Genomic DNA, 21,811 nt, shown 5'->3' on the forward strand with positions numbered 1-21,811 from the left:
ACAGTGGAAGTGAAGAATAGGTTTCAGGGATTAGACCTGATAGACAGAGTGCCTGAGGAACTATGGACGGAGGTCCGTAACATTGTTCAGGAGGCAGCAACTCAATCCATCCCAAAGAAAAAGAAATGCAAGAAAGCAAAGTTGCTGTCTGAGGAGGCTTTACAAGTAGCTTAGGAAAGAAGGGAAGCGAAAAGCAAGGGAGAAAGGGGAAGATATATCCAACTGAATGCAGAGTTCCAGAGAATAGCAAGGAGAGACAAGAAGGCCTTCTTAAATGAACAATGCAAAGAAATCGAGGAAAACAACAGAATGGGAAAGACTAGAGATCTTTTCAAGAAAATCGGAGATCTCAAGGGAACGTTTTGTGCAAAGACGGGCATGATAAAGGACAAAGAAGGCAGGGACCTAACAGAAGCAGATGAGATTAAGAAGAGGTGGCAAGAATACACAGAAGAACTATACAGGAAAGATCTCAGTGTCCTTGATAGCCATGATAGTGCGGTCACTGAACTTGAGCCGGACATCCTCGAGAGTGAAGTCAAGTGGGCCTTAGGAAGCATTACTAACAACAAAGCTAGTGGAGATGACAGTATTCCAGCTGAGCTATTTAAAATCCTACAAGATGATGCTGTTAAAGTGCTGCACTCAATATGCCAACACATTTGGAACACTCAACAGTGGCCACAAGACTGGAAAAGGTCAGTTTATATTCCAGTTCCAAAGAAGGGCAATGCCAAAGAGTGTTCAAACTACCGGACAATTGCGCTCATTTCATATGCCAGCAAGGTGATGCTCAAAATCCCACAAGCTAGGCTTCAGCAGTATGTGAACCGAGAAGTACCGGAAGTACAAGCTGGGTTTCGAAGAGGCAGAGGAACTAGAGATCAAATCGCCAACATTCGCTGCATCATGGAGAAAGCAAGAGAATTCCAGAAAAACGTCTATTTCTGCTTCATTGACTACGCTAAAGCCTTTGATTGTGTGGATCACAACAAACTGTGGCAAATTCTTAAAGTGATGGGAGTACCAGACCACCTTACCTGTCTCCTGAGAAACCTGTACGAGGGTCAAGAAGCAACAGTAAGAACCAGACATGGAACAACCGATTGGTTCAAAATTGGGAAAGGAGTACAACAAGGCTGCATATTGTCACCCTGCTTATTTTACTTATATGCAGAGTACATCATGAGAAACACCAGGTTGGATGAATCACAGGTCGGAATTAAGATTGCCGGGAGAATTATCAACAACCTCCGATATGCAGACGATACCACCCTAATGGCGAAAGCGAAGAGGATCTAAAGAGCCTCTTGTTGAGGGTGAAAGTGGAGAGTGCAAAAGCTGGTTTGAAACTCAACATTAAAAAAACTAAGATCATGGCATCTGGCCCCATCACTTCCTGGCATATAGAAGGGGAAGAAATGGAAGCAGTGACAGATTTTATTTTCTTGGGCTCCAAGATCACCGCAGACGGTGACTGTAGCCATGAAATTAAAAGACGCTTGCTCCTTGGGAGGAAAGCTATGGCAAACCTAGGCAGCATAGTAAGAAGCAGAGACATCACCTTGCCGACAAAGGTCCGTCTAATCAAAGTTATTGTTTTCCCAGTAGTAATGTATGGCTGTGAGAGCTGGACTGTAAGGAAGGCTGAGCGCCGAAGAACTGATGCTTTCGAGCTGTGGTGCTGGAAAAGACTCTTACGAGTCCCCTGGACTGCAAGGAGGTCAAATCAGTCCATCCTAAAGGATATCAACCCTGAGTGCTCATTGGAAGGACAGATACTGAAGCTGAAGCTCAAATATTTTGGCCACCTAATGCGAAGAGAAAACTCCCTGGAAAAGACCCTGATGCTGGGAAAGATTGAAGGCAAAAGGAGAAGGGGATGGCAGAGGATGAGATGGCTAGATAGCATCACCAATGCAATGAATATGAACTTGAGCACGCTCCAGGAGAGAGCGGAAGACAGGAAGGCCTGGCGTGCTATGGTCCATGGGGTCACGAAGAGTCGGACACGACTGAACGACTGAACAACAACAGTGTGGGGTGGGGGTGTCTCCACCTTGTTGAATCAGTTTTTGCTTCAATCTACATTTTTTCCATGTCTGAGGTGAAGTTTTCAGATTCATAGTTTCCAAAATGTTGCTACGTTACCCGAAGAACTGGGTCTAAACTCTTGAATCACCAGAATGATTGGTTAGATCCAGTTTCCTGGGAGACCTGTCCAAGCTGCTTCACTGTTATGAAAAGAAGAACAGCATCTTCCTTTTTGTACATACTAATCAAATACCACTTTATTTTTGTTGCATTAACACGCTGTGGTGTTTTATTAACCAAAGAAATGTTATGGGGGTTGGACTCTATGGTCTTGTAGGCCCCTTCCAACCCTACTATTCTATGATTCTATGTTTATACAATAAAGACTGTGTTCCCAGATGTAGGGGCAATATCCAACAGGGCACTGCACCCTCATCAATTCTGTTATGGCCCTGTTGATTCCGTTGTGTAAGCGGGACCCACCGCTTGCTCTACAGAAATTTAACTATGGAGATTTAACCCTAGAGGAAGCCCAGAAACACTTGTTTCTGGATTGGTATAGGTCCCTTATGCGAGCTCCGCTGACCTGCCCTCTTCCAGAAATGAGCGTTTCCACTCGTTTCTAGTTGCTCCTAGAAGTGCTAAATCTCTTTTGTGCAAGTGGTGGGTGCCACTTGCAGAATGAAATTGGTGGGGGTGTTTCACCCCATTGGATACTGCTAATGATGTGAATTGTATTCACCGGACATTTCTATTAGCTTCATAACTTCCATTTAATAAATCTTGTTTGCCTTATTTTACATGCTTCCTCCTACCACCTGTTCTTCCCTAAACACTGTAAAGTTAATAATTTGCTGTGATACTATCATGTCACCTAATTTGATTGATTTTACTATTGGCAGAAAGTGTCCCCAGTATCCAGTCCCATTTAGAAACCTCACAGCTGTGTTCTGCACTAATTGTTATTGGTGGGCTGTCTTCAAAGGCAGCCCCACATACAACATATTGCAGTAGCCTACTCTGGAAGTTTTCAGAGCATGGATAAGCCATAGCAAAACTGTGCACTAGCCACAATGGTGGAAGGTGTCCCATGCCATAGATACCACCTGAGCTTTTGGTGACAGAACTGGATCAATAAGCACCACCAGATTGCAGATGTGATCCTTTAGGGAGGAGTGCACCCTGAACAGACACACTGCCCATTAACAGTATGTCCAGTTTGTTGGGATTCTCCTTCAGTTTATTGACCCTTATCCAGTATGATACCAGTTGCGGACACCCATTTTAAATGGGCTTTGTTTTCCCTCATTCACTACTCTTTTGATAGGTGTTGAAACTAGTAATTATAAAGCAAGAGGAGTTGTGTGGGGAATTGTGTTGGCATTTCTCTTAAGGGGATGTTTGCATACTGTAGAATACAGGTAGGCTGGCTTCAAATGTGTTATCTACACACTTTAAAAACAAAAACAAAAAACTAAAATTCCAGTGGTCCACCCATGTGTGTTAAATTGAAATACAGGAATGCGTACTCAGGATCTTTTAATGGAGCATAACTACTCTGGGTTAAATTGTTTTCAATATGTGCTCTCGCTTAAAAACATAAGAAGCTCCTTCTTCTATCAATCAGGGTTCAATCTAGTTCAGTATTCTTTTCAAGAATCCCAGCAAGCTATAGGCTCTAACTGGTCCACCAGTGTACCACCATCTACCTTATGTCCAGCCCTGCACTACATCATACTGGCTTTTAGTTGTGTTCCATGATAGTAGAGGCTACTTGAAGACTCTGTGTTTGTTATAGATATAATAGATTCAGATGTGCTAAATATCAGCACAAGAGGGTGAAAAAGATTTGTTCTAGACCCTGATATATGTCTTGTTCTCATGTTTGTAAATAGAATCCTTTTGTTTTTTAGTAATTCTTCTACCTCATTGCTATGGAAGACTGACAGAAAAATAATATTTTCAATATGCTGTATTTTATTTATCTGCATTCTGTCATGATATACTTTGATGTAAGTTTTTAATTTTGTTGCAGCTTTCAGCTGTTCTAGCAGTTACTGTTCAGGGTCAGCATCAAGGTTAGCCACAGTAGCACAGAACAATTTCCTGTTCTCATAGCCCAGGTAACATTTGGATGAGGATTACATTTTACCACATTTTCCAGTAGCCAGGGACATTATTTCTAATGAGCTTTAAATTGCTTCTAGAACATCTATTGTGTAAAGCTTAGTGTTGTAATCCATTCCACCCTAGCAACTTCATAGAATTGTGCATCTTTTAAAAATGTTTAAGTTGTGCAATAAGTATTATTAATTTTTTTAATGAATTGTCCATTTGTAATTGTGGGACCAATTTTGTGCCCAATTACTATCCCTTGCTCCTTCATATTGAGCACTCCTAGTATTGACATTTTGCAGATATGTGTTGGTAAATGTAGCAACTCATAAACTATTACATATTTTAAAATCACACATACTCCTATTTGCTTTTCCGTGATACTTTTAAACATGGCAACCCGGTTTAAACCATGGCTTGGTTCTGTTTCTTTGAGAGTTCATATTGTGTGCTAATAGAACCTGTGGTTACATGCTGTTCAAAGAAAAGTAGTTTCATTTGAAATAGTGTGTGTAAGTTGGCAGCGGGGCGGGGTCTGTGTTTAACATTCCATTTGAATGTTTTTTTCCCTGAGAAGTAATCACTCTGATTTTGCCCACTGTTGAGGACACTGTTGTTTCCAATAACCATAGCCTATTGAAGGTGCCCTCTTTTTTCTTTTCCTTTTTCTCACACCAGCCAGGGGAGTGTCAAGGTTATGACATGGGTACTGGAAGGTACATCACAAGTTATTACAATTGTTTCTGCCAGCTGCCCCATTAAAAGGAAATCATCCAAATAGTACATTGTGTGTTTGACACCTGCCCGATCCTTCATGCTTTCCAAGAAGATGAGAAGCATTTCAAAGGCAGCACAGCGTTTGTGTTATCAAAGTAATATATTTCTTCAAATTTAAAGACGAGCAAACTGAATTCCCTAGTAAACAGGTAGGCAGTGGAAGGATGACTGCATGCTACTCTCTGCCATCACAAGCTTTTATCAGCTGTATTGGCAGGTCAAAGTGTGCGTAGAGCAGAGTATCTGGTTGAGGGCATCATTCATCAAAAGTGCCCTCCTATTGGACACGCCTTTATTTCACCCAGTGTTTTGAGGGCTACTATTCCTGAGGGAAATCTGCAAGTTGGAAACGGGTGGTGTGCTGAAGCAAATCACTATAACAGAAGCCCAGCTAAAATGTATACCACAGGTTAGGAAAAGTAGCACCAAGTCCAAGAGGTCTCCATCATGGTTAACGAGCAGTGTTAAGGGAGCTATTAGAGAAAAGAGAGCTTCCTTCAGAAAATGGAAGTCTTGCCCAAGTGAGGAAAACAAAAGGGAGCACAAGCTTGCACAAAGGCGATGCAAGCAGACAATAAGAGATGCCAAAAAGCATTTTAAAGAGCATATCGCTAACAACATCAAGGCCAACAATAAAGAGTTCTTAAAATATATCAGAAGCAGAAAACCAGCTAGGGAGGCAGTTGGACCATTGGATGACAGTGGAATTAAAGGAGTACCGAAAGAGGACAAAGAGAGTGCAGAGAAGCTGAATGAATTCTTTTCATCCGTCTTCACTGCAGAAGATATAGGACAGATACCTGTGCCTGAACTGATGTTTTCAGAAAGGGAGCCTGAGGAACTGAGGCAAATAGTGGCAACGAAAGATGAAGTTCTCAACCTTACTGATAAATTGAAAGCAAATAAATCACCGGGCCCAGATGGTATCCATCCTAGAGTTCTCGAAGAACTCAGATATGAAGTTGCTGATCTTCTAACCAAAATATGCAACATGTCCCTAAGATCAGCCTCTATACCAGAGGACTGAAAGATGGCCAATGTAACACCAATTTTCAAAAAGGGGGGATCTGGGAAATTACAGGCCAATTATCTTAAAGTCTGTTCCTGGTAAATTGGTTAAAGGCATTACTAAAGATAAAATTAGTAAGCATATAGAAGGACAAGAACTGCTGAAAAAGAATCAACATGGCATCTGCAAAGGTAAGTCCTGTCTCACTAATCTTATAGAGTTCTTTGACAGTGTCAATAAACATGTAGACAGAGGTGATCCAGTAGACATTTTTTACTTGGACTTCTGAAAGGCTTTTGACAAAATCCCTCACCAAAAACTCCTGAGCAAACTTAGCAGTCATGGAATAAGAGGACAGGTCCTCTTATGGATCAGTAACTGGTTAAAGAACAGAAAGCAGAGAGTAGAAATAAATGGTAAATTCTCCCAATGGAGGGAAGTAAATAGTGATGACCTACAAGGATCTGTATTACAGCCTGTTCATAAATGATCTAGAATTAGGAGCGAGCAGTGAAGTAGCCAAGTTTGGGGATGACACCAACTATTTAGGGTGGTTCAAACAAAAAGGGATTGTGAAGAGCTCCAAAAGGATCTCACCAAACTGGGAGAATGAGCATCTAAATGTCAAATGCAGTTCAGTGTAAGCAAGTGTAAAGTGATGCATGTTGGGGCAAAAAAACCAAACTTGAAGTATAGCCTGATGGAATCTGATCTAGCAGTGACCAACCAAGAAAGAGATCTTGGGGTTGTGGTGGACAGCTCACTGAAGATGTGTGTGGCCAGTGTAAGAAAGGCAAACTCCATGTTAGGCATAATTAGAAAAGGAATTGAGAATGAAACTGCCAACATCATACTGCCCCTATACAAATCTATGGTGCTACCACACTTGGAATACTGTGTCCAATTCTGGTCACCACACCTAAAAAAAGATAATTGTAGAGCTGGAAAAAGTGCAGAAAAGGGCAACTCAAATGATCAAGGGGCTGGAGCATCTCCCCTGTGAGGGAAGGTTACAACAGCTGGGATTGTTTAGCTTGGAAAAAAGGAGGGTAGGGGAGACATGATAGAGGTCTACAAAATTATGCATGGTGTGGAGAATGTGGATAGGGAGACATTTTTCTTTTTCAAAATACTAGAACCTGGGTCATCCTATGAAGCTGACTGGTGGGAGATTCAGGACAGATAAAAGGAGGTTCTTCACACAGCGCATAGTTAAACTGTGGAATTCGCTGCCACAGGATGTAGTGATGGCCACCAATTTGGATGGCTTTAAAAGAGGGGTGGACAAATTCCTGGAGGAGAAGGCTATCAATGGCTACTCATCCTGATGGCTATGTGCTACCTCCAGTACCAGAGGCAGTGAGCCTATGTACGCCAGTTGCTGGGGAAAATGGGTGGGAGGGTGCTGTTGCGCTCATGCCCTTGTGGGTTCCCAGCCAACAGCTTGTTGGCCACTGTGTGAACAGAATGCTGGACTAGATGGACCATTGGTCAGATCCAGCAGAGCTCTTCTTATGTTGTTAGTATTATATACGCTGCCTGCTTGTTATTTAGGTTCCTAGCTGCCACTTTCTCTGTACCCTTGATCAGTTCATGTTTGTTGCCATTCTCATGATAAACGTGTCCTAAAACCCTCCCACAGTTATTCTCCTGCTTCCTTAAGAAGGTAGTTAATAAAAATAATCTGTGATGTACTAGAAATATGTTGGTGTGTGGCCTAGTCACATTATGCTTTACGGAAAATAAAATAGGTGTTTTCTGCCCGGTTAGAATTGAGGATCAGGAACAATGGTTAATTCCCTTCTAGTGTGAGGATTACTCCCTAACCCCTAATTGAGGGTTAAGTATTGATCACTCCTCATGTAGTACCATGAGAAAAGTGTCATGTGGATGTGACTTGAGGTATTACTTCCTTCAATATAGCTTCAAGTTAGCTAATGTATATTCCACATTTTTTTATAATGTAATGTTGATGACTTGTGTTGTGACATATTTCTTTAGAATAAGCCAATTATTGCTCAAAACTGTAAATGACTGAATTCGATCATATATTCTGGAGAAGAATTTGGTTCTTCCTGCTTCCTGAGAGGAGTTGAAGGGAAAAGTTTACTGTGGAATAGAACCTACATAGCCTTCTGTGGAATAGAATAGTCATAGAATTTCAGAATTATTTTTATAGTTAAGGCTGTACACCCGCTTGGGTGATTTTTCATTAGACAGGACGCTAATAAATGCTGTTAATAAATAAATAAAGAATGCATATAGTGAGCACTGTAGCTGTCTGTTGGGGGTTATCTTCAGTTTTTTCTAAATTCTTCTTCTGTTTTGCTATTTTGGCAGCATGATTAGTGACAAAGCTGTGCATTTGCTATTATGTTTTCTTATACTTTTCTAGATTTGATGGCCATTACTTTTTCTGTTTTAGATGTTCTACAGGTAGATAAACAGATAGATATGCAGTATAGGATCCAACCAGAAGCAGAGTCATTTGTCTTTGACCCAACTCCTAGTTAATTTTGTGTGGAGTATTGGAAAATATTGTCTAACCCTGCAACCATAGAGCTGGATACACATGGAGGTGGAAGGACCTTGTTACCTCTCATGGAGTCCTCCTTGATGTTGGGTGGATTTTGCCCCATCCACAAGGTTGTCCTCAAGTGCAGTTCTGGGCCAGTCAGCCCAGGGGTGGGGAGCTAGCCAGCATGACCCCCTCACATGTATTTGCAATACACAAGGTTGTGAGCTCCTCTACTGTATTATAGAATGGAATGTTGGGAACTGGTTTGTAGATAGATAGGGCTCAGGTAGTCTCATCATGTAAAGTTATAATCCAGTATATCATCTTTCCATCTTAACTCATTTTTCTCTTGATCATCTGCTGACCTATTATGAACCTAGGTCAGCAACTGAAGGAGGGGCTATGCTACCTGGAGGAGATTCCTTGGCCTTTACAACTGTTATTGAACACATGCCAGTCTCAAGTCAAATATCATTACAGGCTTCATATGCCAGTGCCCCGCAAAATCAGGCAAGCAGAGGTACCCTTAGGTCATTTTAGACTCTGAACCCAATGGTCTTACTGGGCGCGGAGCTGTTTAGATAGTAATATGTATCACGTCACTTCAGAATGTGGCAAGTCAGCCCTGCTGTGTTTGAGGCCCGTGCTGCTCATTCTGCTGAGTGGTGCCCTGGACCTCTGCCCCAAAGTCCTGCCCTGAGTGAGTACCTGCAAGCCCATCATGAAATGGAGGTTGGATCCCCAGCAGATCCAGTGTGATCCATTTTTTCTGGCGTACAACAAGAGCAATAGTCAGTGTGGGTGCCAATCTATGGAGCTATGGAGCCTACTGAAAATTGCACTGCTCAGGGAACTTGGGCTTGGATCAAGAGTTGAAGGAGTGCATCACTGGGCTCAACCTAAAAACTATTCATCCCTCAAAATGTGTTTCCTTCACCTGCAGCAACAAGATGCCCAATGTTTTCTCTTTTTGCATTATCTGAAGGACCATTGACAGGAAGGTACATTATCATAGGTAACACCTTAAAAGGATATGCAGTCATGTCCTACTTGTGGATTTCCCACAGGCAGCTGGTTGACCATTGTGTGAATAGAATGCTGGACAAGGTGAACCCGTGGTCATCTTACGTTCTTACGATCCTTGAAAAGAACATTGAGGCTCTAAAACAATGCATCATGCTTCTAGCCTAATACAGAAGTATGGCTTTGAAAATGAAGCATCTCTGTTTATGCTCTATATTTAATGTTTGCATACAAGCAATCATATGAAGAGACTCACTACCAATTATTGTCTAGAATGTGAAAGCTCTGGAACTTGGTATCAGGCCCACCATACAGAACCAAGGTCAAAGTTGGTGCTCCTGTCTTATTATGTGTAATTATGCAATGTCTGTTGAAATATATTCTGACAATTCCTTTAAAATATAGTGATTGCTATTCTGGAATATCAATTTTAAACTGTATTCAAATAGTAATAAAAACAGTGAAGTGAAAATGTTAAGTGACACAGTTACCAAGATTTTCAATTACTTATGTCAATTTCTTTCTTTATCTCTCCTCCCCCACCCCCCTCCTTGCAAACAGGTAATCAGATCTTATCCCTTGGGACTCTGTCAAAAGATCAAGTTTATCCATTGAAACTCAAGGGTATTTCCATCTGTTATTCTGCACTCAAATCTGCCTTGTGTGGAAATTATGTCAGCTTTGGCGTCTTCAAGTTGTATGGGGACAACCACTTTGACAATGTACTTCAGGCCTTTGTCAAAATGCTGCTCTCAGTATCCCACAGTGACTTGCTTGTAAGCAGTTATTCATCTTGGGAGTCTTTATGCAAAATATGAAATCATCACCACAGGCTTAAAATGAAGACAGAGGGGGATCTAGAAGAGCTCAAACACAATTCTTTTTATTCTCAGATACTTGCATTTGTTTCCATTCTTGCAGTCAAAAATACCATGAGTGTTTTCATTAATTCAAATGATGAATGTGCAATTCAGAATATTTAAAATATGCCATCAGGATAAGAGGGTATTGGCCAAATTACCTTGTGTGTCCATTATAACCTTCAAATGGCAGCAGAATTGTTTTCCATGCTGTCAGTCTAATTTTGCTTAGCTGCCATAGTACTTTTTCTGTAACGGAGCACACGGAGAACCATTCCTTTAGGAAATCTGGGGCATATTTTCTAAAGTAGTACTCCTCTGGGACCTACTCATACAGATTGACTTTAGAGGGAATGATAGTACAATAAGGGATGTTGGAGGAATCTGGTTTGGGGCTTGATCTCAGCGAGTTGTCATCAGCTCGGCCCCCGGATGCCAGCTTGCGGACCCCCGAGCTTGTCCTACTCGGCGCGCCCCGAGTCAGACAAGCTTGTGGTTCCCCGCTTGTCTGCGAGTTGTCATTTTATGCAAAATTGCAGGCAAGCCTTTTACAGAAATCACCATTTTGCTCAAAATGGTGGCCGTGATTTCCATAAAAGACTTACCTGTGAGTTTGTAGAAAATGGCGGCAAGTGGGATGCCGGGCACCCGCAGACCATCCAGTGGCTTGTGCCGCACACCCACCAGGTTCAGGCAAGTGGCAGGGGTCTGGTGAATGGTGTGCGAGGCAGGCTCAAGGGAGTTTGCCCATCCCCAAGTACAATCCACTACTTGGCAAGTGAGAGAGAGAAATTCTGCCATCGACAAAACTTTAGCATTGAATCAAGTGAGCTTTTCTTTCTGTACAGCAGTGCTGTGAGCCTAATTAACAGTCGGCGTGGTGTGCGCTGTCCACCATTTTGAATATGCAAGTCCCAGGTGGCGGGTGCCATGGCTTGTCATGTGCGAACCTGGGCAGCGGGGGTTATGCCAGGCTTAAACAACCCTCGCATAACTCATGGTCTGTTCTAGGATCATGCAAGAGTTGTTTAACCCTCGCACAACCCCCACCGCCCAGGTTTGCATGACACAGCAAGCCATGGTAACTGCCAGCCAGGGCTTGTATATTCAAAGTGATGCCCAGCATGTGCCACCCCAACAATTAACCAAAGGTGGCTTGTTGTGAAATGCAAACTCAGTCATTTATTCTGTTTGGACAATCAAACAACCCACCATGACTTATTTAAGGCACGGTAGGCTGCGGTATGTGCCAGTGGCCATTTTGAATATTTAAACTGCAGCTTATCATGTCATCCGAATCTGGAGACTGTGGGTTATGTGAGGGTTATTTAACCCTCACATAACCCGCAGTCCCCGGGTTCAGATGACACAACAAGCCTCAACTACGGCTTGAATATTCAGAAACTGCCAGCACGCACCATGACTCACCACAGTGGGCAGTGGCTTAAACAAGCCATGATCGTGTGAGCCAGATCAGAGTGCACAACCAGCCTGATGGTGCTTTTTTTTCCAGCATGGTATCGTGTAGCAGTAGCAGTGATGGAGTATGTGAAATAGACAATGGGTGGTGGAGTCCAAGTGAGGGAAGCATTAGTGATCAGCTATTGCAAAATGATCTCCAAAGTTGGATTAACATGTCACTTACTGCAATCAGGGCTCATCCAGTAGCAACTGGGTTACAAGGCCTGAGGAAATGTGTGTAATTTCTGTGATGCTTTCAGACAGCCTTATGTTAGCCTCCATTTCACATTGTCAAGTGCTTCAACAGAATCAATCAGTTAATGCAAAATATTTGACCTGATCAGTTTTTAAGTCTCTTTTCCTACTAACTACATCAATAGTATTTTATGCATGCTTAAAAAGATGAAATTTGATAAACACTGTGACTTAAAAAAAACCCTGAAATGGGATACCCTCAAAAAGGGTGCATGAATGTACCCCAGAATAACTCAGCTGCTTTCAAACTTAGAGAGCTGAAATCTGGTACATATCTAGCCCAAGTCACTCAGATTCCATTAGCAGTCTTAATACTTAAAACTCAGAGCACAACATCATAGAGGGCAGCCATGCCTGGAATGGAATGTTGGGCTGTGGGAGTTCTGTTTCCCCTTTCCAGTAGCAGCCAGAAACATGCCTGTGCTTGCAGAGTGCAAGCTGAATTTACTAGTAGAGTATTTTGGAAAGTTATACTTATAAACTGGTAAATTCTTAGACCTATCATGGAGGTTCCTGCCTAGCTCAGAGGTGATGGTATGCCAGTGTTACAAAACTGAAAGCATGGAGGGGACACAGGTATGCCAGGGCTTCCAACAGTGTGTATTTACAATACTGTAACTATGTAACTAATACAATACAGTATTGTATTATGTAACTAATACAGTACTGTAACTATGTTCGGCCAAATGTGGTCTGAACTTCCAGGTCAACACGGGGAGGTGTTGGGGGGGTTGCGCAGACGTCTGTGTATGTCCCGCTCCATGCTTTCGATTTTGTACTACCGCCACAAGACTTCTCTCTCTCACACATGCACATACATTCATGCACACGTGTGCGCGCGCGCACACACACACACACACGCACACGTTTACTTAGGTACATAAGTTTGTGCATTCTGTGACAGTAAAAATACATAGAGAAAATTATGTGTATTCTGCAATTTGGTATTTGACTAATTAAAGATTTCTAGAGGGTAGATCTTCAGTGCTCTGCATAGCTAGATCCTTGCCCCTCTATAAATAGCAGAACAAAGTAGGGAAAATGATCTGATATATAGATATAAATACATACTCTGAATTTGCATATTTAATACAGGCAGCAAAAAGTGGATTAGTTTGGTCGATAGCACAGAATAAATACAGCCCAGAATATAGTTTGTAATTATTATTCTTAAGTGTAAAAGGGATTTAATGCAATACATAATTTGGAATATATATTAAAATTACTTTGCAGGAATTTTAATATTTTAATACAATAATTTGTACTCATTTAATTTGTCTTCTCTTTCTTTTTACTCTAAGCAATATCGAAAACTAAGCCAGTCTTATTACCCACTCTTGGAATGTCTCACCCAGGACCATATGAGTTTCATCACCAGTTTGGAGCCTCATGTGCTAATGTATATATTTACATCAATATCTGAAGGACTGACTGCACTGGGTAAGTACACCCTCTAACTGAACTAAGGAATTATATAAAAGGTACTGTGCACCAGCCAAAAGCAATGGAGCATAGTTTTCAGAGTTATCAAGAATTTCATTTTGTAATCACTCCAAGGCAGCATATATTTTTCTATAAAATTCTTCTTTTGTGAAAAAATTAAATAAATATTAATGATGTTAATATCCCTATATTGAGAAGGAAACTCCAGTAATCCCACTTGACTAGGGTGGAGCAGTTGTGGGTATAACCTTTAGCCCATTGACATCAATGACAACTCTCCCAATGGATTGAATAGAGCCGAATATGCGTATTTCCCTTCACAGTTAAAATGGTCTGATGCTAAATCATACTTCATACACTCCTCGAAATGAATGTTTGCATTTTAATCCAACTTCTGTCCCTTTCTACAACATCAAATGTCAGTCCAAACTACTGTTTTTTCTAAGTTTTTTACTTGCCCTCCTCATAAAACATTCTGACTGTGATGATCCCAACTCTCCCTGCCCCTAGTAAGACCTGTCTTTGAACAGTGGACATGGCCAGGCAACTACAGACACCCAAAGTCTGCATTTTTGCACATCCCAGGCTGACTCTTGCCTCCACCACCACCACTTCTGCCACCCCGCTCCCATGACTCATCCCTTTACAAGGTACATGCAGGAATCACCTGGAGGATGCAGGATGAAGTCCTCCCAGGCTATCAGTTTGAACTTCCTTCTCTGAGAGCTGCCCAGTCTCCACTGAAATACATTTGCTCTTTGAGATCTTCTTTTGTTTCCAACTGGCTGGCAAAGAGGCACGACAAAACTAAGCCATGCTATGGAGGAGCCTCAGGTAGGTCTCATCCCTATAAGCTACTTCGATGAGTTACTCTTAGATCCTAATAAGTAGGTTTTCTTTAGGCAGTTTCATGTTTCATTTTATTTTAAAAGCAACTTGACCGACTTCTTTCTGCTTGGTTCTTGAAAATAATATACTCAGTTGGAAACTGGTGTTGATTTAGTTGTTTTGCTAGCCTGGAAATTAGTCTTATGTAGCATACCTAGACTACTTGACAAACACACTGACCTGCTTCTAAAGCATGCAGAGAAAGCCCTGGAAAGGCAGCCTGTCCTTTTCCATAAGCCTGGATTCCCACAAATCCAGGAAGTAAAAGTTATTAAATACGTGAGGTGGATGCAGTCTGCCTCTGGGGAATATAAACAAAGGGTGTCTTGCAGTCTGTCCTACCTCACAGGGTTGAGGGTGCAGACATACCATTTGTCACAAGGTATCTTTTCTGTACTTCTTTCATTCTCACAACAAAGGTAAAAGCAATTACTATTTTACAGAATGGGAACAATCTAAGCTATAGCAGTTTGCCCAAGACTATCCAGCAAGTTCATGGGCGAACTGGGATTTGAACTCAGACTTCCTGATCCAAGTGCAATTCTTTGGCATAAAATGGTTTCATAAGTACACTTTCCGTAAAACCCACGTAACATTTCCTGTTCCTAAAGTGGAGTTGGGTGTTGTAAGGATGATGGATGTGGATGGAAATGCTATGATTGGCCAGAATGTTAGCAATTCAACTGTCACTCTGTTTAAAACAAACGTAACCCGTAAGCACTCTCTTCTGAGAGTGCAGCCGTGATTTTAAAATGCACGAGCAGCAGCAAATACTGTCTGGCAATTAAATACAAAAATTGCCTTTGGATGTGCTAACATTAAAGCATTAAAGTAAGCAAGCTATATCCTGTGCTTAGTAAAATAGAAGAGGAGGTCAAGGCTGCAGGCAGTTGGCATTTGTCATTTTTGAAATTTATTATCTGCTGAGATTTCTTTTTTTAAAAAGTTTTAGCCCTTTTTCCCTTGTGTCATTGAAATGTTGGGCATAGAATATAATACTGTGGATTAAACAGAAGAACAAAAGATATGAAAACCCACATCTTAAAACTTATTTTAACAATTCTTGAATAGAAGCACTGTCTGCATCATGGTTCCACACTTTATATTCCATACTCTGCAACAATATTTATTCCTTTGGAATACCTTGGTTGTAAATCATGTGTAATGGAAGCCCTCATTGAGACTTCATAGTCAGGATAAACACTTCAAGAGCCCTTTTCTAAAGTGTTTACCTGGCTTTTTCACAGCTGACTCAGTGGATTGGAACCTTTTAATGTTTCCTGTATGACATGTTCTCACTAATCGCCATGTGAAGCCTCCCTAATTCTCCTGTGATTGATAACGTACTGCCATTCATTGACTAAAATGAAAGCATCACATTTTCTATATCCAGCCGTCTTTTATTAGATGTTAAATAGATTAATCTGTTTACTTTTCAAGTTGACTCTCTTAAAGGGAGGTCTTTCTGATATTGCGTAAAAGGATCTTGATCAGGGAGTAATGTACTTAAACTTTGCTTTAGCTTCATCTCAAACAAAATTAAGCTCTTAAATTATGGTATACTCAATAGTATTGTCAAGCTTAAAATGATTATTCCATCTCTGCTTATTCATAAAATGTTACGGCCAAATGAGCCTTTTCAAGGGATAGCAGCAGCACCTTGTTGCTCATGTAAAAGGAAGCTGTAGTATACAAATGTAATTCTTCGTTTTCTTATTGTTCAGATGTTCCATGGTATCACTGCTATAGTCACTTTCCCTCTCCCCCTTTGTTTACCTGAGCAACAATTGTCATCCCCCTCCCACCTTAACTTGCTTCCTTGTTGTTTGTTTGTCTGTCCGTCTTGAGTAAAATGCAATAAAGACTCTGTTCGGGATCAACAAATGATTCTACTTGTCCATTAAAATCAGTGTGGGGGTCTTGCATAACATCCTACTCTGTTGCACCCTAACAATAAGAAGAAAAATGAGCACCGCAAGCGTCTTTGATATACAGTTATGGGAAAATATAAGTAGCTCTTAATACTTAAATGGCATCGCCGCAAGCAGATGAGACGGTGGACCTCTCCACTGTGCTGCTAAGATCACTTACATAAGAATATAAAATATCTACTTGTACAGTATCAGCATGTTTAGAGCAGCTACTGGGTTTCTAAATGGACGTTAGTGATTTACTTTGTGTTACTCAATTTTAAAACAAATAGAGTCAAAGCACTGGTTTAAAAGTACTGCAAAACCCGCTTATGAAATATGCATTTCCAAATACATTTCTTGAAGTGTTCGTTACTTTCATATGCAGCTACAGCATAAGGAAGTTTTAGCAGAGGAAACATAATGGGCCAGATCCTACAGTGTTCACATCAACAGGACTCCCCAGATTGTTTAGCAGCAGCTAAATACTTAGGGCTAAATTTGTGTTCAATTCTTAACGTTACTTAGAGGGACATTTAGCCCAAACGAGAGGGCTAAAAACCTGATGGTTGGTTTCACTCAAACTTTTTGTAGTGCATAAACAATTTCAGACCCAGTTTATTTTTAATTATTAAACATTGTTTGGCGAATATTTCCTTCCTATTTTCAAAACATGCATTTCTTTGTAAGCCAAGGGTTTTTTTATAGATAGGGAAGGAGGACTGTTAGGGAGCCAGCACTCCATTCAAATCAGGAAAGGGCTATAATAATATTTTTCTCTTCTTTTTAGGCCAACCTACAATCTAACCTAGATAATTAGAAATGTTATAGCCCATGTCTTGACTTGGTTTGGAAAATACTTCGGCCTGATCTCTTTCCTACATGTGGTGAAGGAGCAAGACTGCACCCACTGGGCATGGCTGTCCTCATGGACAGGCATGCCCAATGGGTGGGCAACTTCAGGATGGGCAGGGGGCATTTTTGCCCCCCTGGACCCTGCCTCCTGTGGGCCACAGTCTCCTGGATGACTCAAAAAATGAATGAATATATATTTTATTGGAAAAAACATTTAACATTTTAACAGGGAAAAATGGTGTCCAGAATACTACAGAGTGCCAAAAAGGTCAAATCGAGGGGCGGGGGAGGGCAGGGCACATGTCAGTTGTGTCTAACATCTCTTCATAATTTGTGGAACCCAAATTCTTCCTGGACTTGTTTCTGAACACCGTTCCAATACCAGTCATTTTTTTTTTTCTCATTACAGTGCCTACCTAATAAAATGTGTTTTTTTAATGTACTATGGGACAAATGTTCCAAGGCCTACTTGTTTTTTCTCTGGCGAACATAGGGTGTTTATACACACACACACACACACACACACACACACATATTTCTATTCGTTTTTCCATTTATGATTAAACAACATGAAGTGCAAACACTAGGGAAGAAAAAGGTCAGGGGAAGGAAGAAGGAGAAAGGGCACTTGGAGTTTGAAGGAGAAGAGAATATTAATGACAGATCATACTGGATGTTGAACTGCAAGGCATGTATTGGTAAAGAAGAGAAAAAAATAGACATAGTCTAAATGTCCAAATACATATCCATCTGCTGTTGCCAATGATAGTTCAAGTATGTAAAGAGAATTGAGGTCCTCAGTCTATTAGATGATTGGGGGTGGGGACTTGTCCTTCCAGTGCTGTAATACAAGTCTCTTGGTGACCACGAACACTATCATGAGCCACTTATATTGGCCGTCAGGTAGATTCCAAAGCATGGGAATGTAATTTAACAACATGATCTGGTTCACACATAACGCTAACCCATGGTTTATTTAATCAGGGTTTGTCTGGAATATGGTTGAACAAACTGTGGTTTGTTTTCTCAATCCCTGGGTTTTTTGTTTTCCTTCTCCTTCACCTGTTCCTTCCCTGTATCCCAAATGCCTTTGACATGTTGTAGTACTGGCATGTAGAGTGGTTGGCTTTTTAATACTCTTGCCTGCCACCTCTGTAGCCTGGTGAAACAACCCATGAACAACCTATGGTTCTGGGTTCACAATAGGGATGTCAGAGAAACCCACAATGGATTGAAATGAGTTTGTATTTCTATGCATCCAACCTGCAGATCCCACAGTGGATCAGCTTTTTCCAAGTCACACAGATTCTGTGGACTGGTTTTTCACTTTGAGGGTGGGGGTGGGTTTGTGGTAATGCCCATTTATTAAGGTTGATTTGCGCTAATGTGCATTAGCTCAAGTAAAACAACGTTCTGGTTTTTTAAAAAAACATTCTGTCAATGAGCATATGATGCCTGACAATCAGCAAAACACAGACAGAACGGATTTAACAAAATCTCAACATTCCGAGTTCACACATAATGACAACCCATGGTTTAAACAACCCAGAGTTCACAACCCAACATCAAGCCATGGTTCTCTTTCAGGGTGGTTTGTGGTTAACAAACTGGTTCATTAGCACAACTGGGTTTGCACTTGACAACAACCCAGAATTCAACAACCCATGGGTTAAATAGATACATACAATTTCGTAGGTACTGTGAGATAGAGCCTTCGAACTCAAAACCATTATGTGCAAACCAAGTCTGTATTTACATCTGCTAACTTCACACTTGTCTTTAGTACAAGGTTGCTACATATAATAACCTCAGACCAGAAAGGGGCCTGGTGAACATAGAGTTACTGTCGATCCCTTTGGCACCAGACTTATATTTAAGCCTTCTGACTAGATTTCTTCTGATTTCCTGCTTTTAATGTATCATAGGAGGCCTTGGAAACTGCACATGTGTATGGGAAAAAATGTGTATGCTGTTACATGTGAACGCATTAGTGTCTGTTTTGCTGTGAAAGCATAAATTGGGAAGGAGCTGCAGCTTCTGTGTTGTCTGTGGCAAAGTACTCATTTATTTATTTGATCATTTATTTGTTTCTTTAAAGAGACTCAGTTTTCACAAACGATGGTTACACATTACTACATGAAAGTTGTCTCCATTTATACAGCAGCTCTGGGATCATCTTGTTACATCAGGTAGCACTACAGAGTTCATTCAGATTGCCATGCCCTGGATAAAGAAATGGCTTGGTTTTGCATTTTCTTTCTTTGTGGAAATTAAAATCTCTTGACTTAGGCTTTAACTCTGCATGTAATGGAGTGAATTCTGTAAGGCTTTTATATGACATAAAGACCAAGGAGGAGCAAGAGCTGTGTGCTTATCCTTGTTAAATTCAATACTTATAGGGTTGGGGTGAGGATAAAATAGGATGGATCATGTATGCCATCTTGAGCAGCATGGCGGGACATTATTTTGTTAGACAGATAATGAATAGGGTGGGTAGATGCTACAAATAATCAAACTCTCTGAGGGAAGAGATATGAATGTTCACTTTCATTTGAAGCCAATGGAAATGGGGATTGTCAGAAATTCACAGGAATGCTTCATACTTTGTAAGATTAAGAGAGTCTTGAGACTAATTGTGGCTATATTGTCTGCAAAATCTTTCCAAAGACCTCAGGAGAACTTAGCTTAGGAAAAAATATATTGCAATGATGTTCAAATACAAGTAAACTTCAAAACAACATTTATAAAGCGGAACTGGCACAGATCAACATTCTGGTGTCTAGAGGGAAGTTCTCAAATGCTCACTGCAATATTGGCATGCTTCCACTTATCACAGTTTAGGGGGATACACTTAATTGAGTCTATCATACACCTTCCTTTTCTCCTCCAAATGAATATTTTAACAGTTTAATGCTTTCAGATGCATGCACCCATCCATCCAAAAGCAAAGCATCCAAAGCCAGTAATGTGGTCTCTGAAAGTAACCTAGATATGCACCCCTCAGAGTCAGTGGATGCTGTAGTATTGTCCTCCCTTGGAAATAGGTTGAATCCCTAAAGGTTGCCAATCTTCCTTGAATGTGATTTTTTCATTGTTTATACTAGCATCTGTTCCAAGTTCTCCTTTCCCTAAGAAATAAGGAAGATAAATGATTTCCACTAGCATAAAAAGTATGTCAGCTGCTAGAATTGTAAGAGAAGCTGTACTTATATACAGAATGTTGCAAGAGATACCTATGGTGTGGGAAAAGAAGACCACAGAATCCAGTAAGGGAAAACTGGGTGAGAGTGGCTAAATTCATGAGGAAGAGTACATCTAGAAGATAACCAACCTGATGTTGTCATATGCTGATGCATATAAGCAAATAGACTGTTTTGCAGTATGAGTTGGAATAACATGATCTGGGTGTGATGGGAACATGTGAGGGAACATGAGTGCTTTTATCAAAATTACAAGCTGAGGAAGTAATTCCAGCTACTGTAATATTCTCCAAAGAATGGGCAAAATTGCTGAGTCAGTAATGTATGGTTTGGGGGCTTGGTTGTTTGTATTGAGCATACAACGGTGTTTAGCTGTTAAGGGACTGAAAATGGTGTCCTGCTTGCAAAAGAGGGGTAAATAAAGGTATCAAAGTGAGAAAGATAAACTATGTCAATCCTTCTGGCGGCAAAGAACAAAATAACATGCATGATTCAGATAGACTCACGGATATTGCATCAAATATGGTTAGGTTTTATTCTCAAAAGTTTGCTTCATTATAAATCCTGCAAGTAAAACTGTGACATGGCCCTTTGCTCTGTTTTTTCTCAAGAGTCACTATTCCACTGAAATCTTCATAATCCAAAAACTCTTGATAGAAACTGTGCCATTATATGTGTAATTATCTTTTATTATATTCAGATAATAAAAGTACCCAACCAGCCACTTGTTTCTGTCTTCCTTCTCACTTCATATCCCAACATCAGTATTATGCGCATAGTGACGGGATGCCTCAAACCGACACTCGCTAATAAACTATATTCTCTTGTTGACATTGCTCCACCTAAGATCAGAAGGGAAGTAAAAGCAGATGCCGAAAGAACTAAGCAAGAGACTGACTCTTGTCACCCTTTGAGTGGATATATTCCCCCAATTCGTCGACTTAGATCTAGAAAGAGCTTTATGTCAAGAACTAATATCCTAGAGGGGACCAAAGAACAGAATCGGATAAGTAAATGGAAGAATGAGTGTACCGATTTGAGTATTTTAACAAAGGAAGAAATGGCCGCTGGAAATACTCTCCCTTATATAGTTTGGAGGACAATGAACAGGATAAGGGTGGGGGTACCAACATGTAAGATGAATTTACTTAAGTGGGGGTTGCTGGCTGACGACAATACATTATGTGAATGTAGAGAAACCCAAGACCCAGCGCATCTGATGGTGTGTCTATTACTGCCGGAGTCTTGTACTGTTAACGATCTACAGCAAGCTAATGACAAAGCTGTGGCGGTGGCTACATTTTGGCAGAGCAAAGTTCGATCTGGACACTAAATAAATAAATAAATCAGTATTGTCCTAACATTTAATTTCCCATCTAAATACAGTGTAAATATTTTTGATAACAGGAACATTTGGGTCACTTTTCTGAATACCTAGCAATGAAGAATGATCACAGAATGGC

The 21,811-nt window shown here is 40.8% G+C and overlaps 1 protein-coding gene across 1 annotated transcript in view; it reads left to right on the plus strand.

Annotated features, from left to right (window-relative positions):
* RANBP17 (RAN binding protein 17) overlaps positions 1 to 21,811 on the plus strand; it is a 271,515-nt gene that overhangs the window by 204,639 nt on the left and 45,065 nt on the right. The window contains exons 23-24 of the mRNA XM_084825522.1: positions 10,038 to 10,252; positions 13,354 to 13,492. Coding sequence (XP_084681648.1) covers positions 10,038 to 10,252; positions 13,354 to 13,492 — 354 coding nt within the window. The remainder of the gene's footprint in view (positions 1 to 10,037; positions 10,253 to 13,353; positions 13,493 to 21,811) is intronic.

Source organism: Heloderma suspectum, chromosome 1 (genome assembly GCF_057233095.1).
Source record: "Heloderma suspectum isolate Gila_16-S chromosome 1, 16-S_ref, whole genome shotgun sequence".
Classification (NCBI taxonomy): domain Eukaryota; kingdom Metazoa; phylum Chordata; class Lepidosauria; order Squamata; family Helodermatidae; genus Heloderma; species Heloderma suspectum.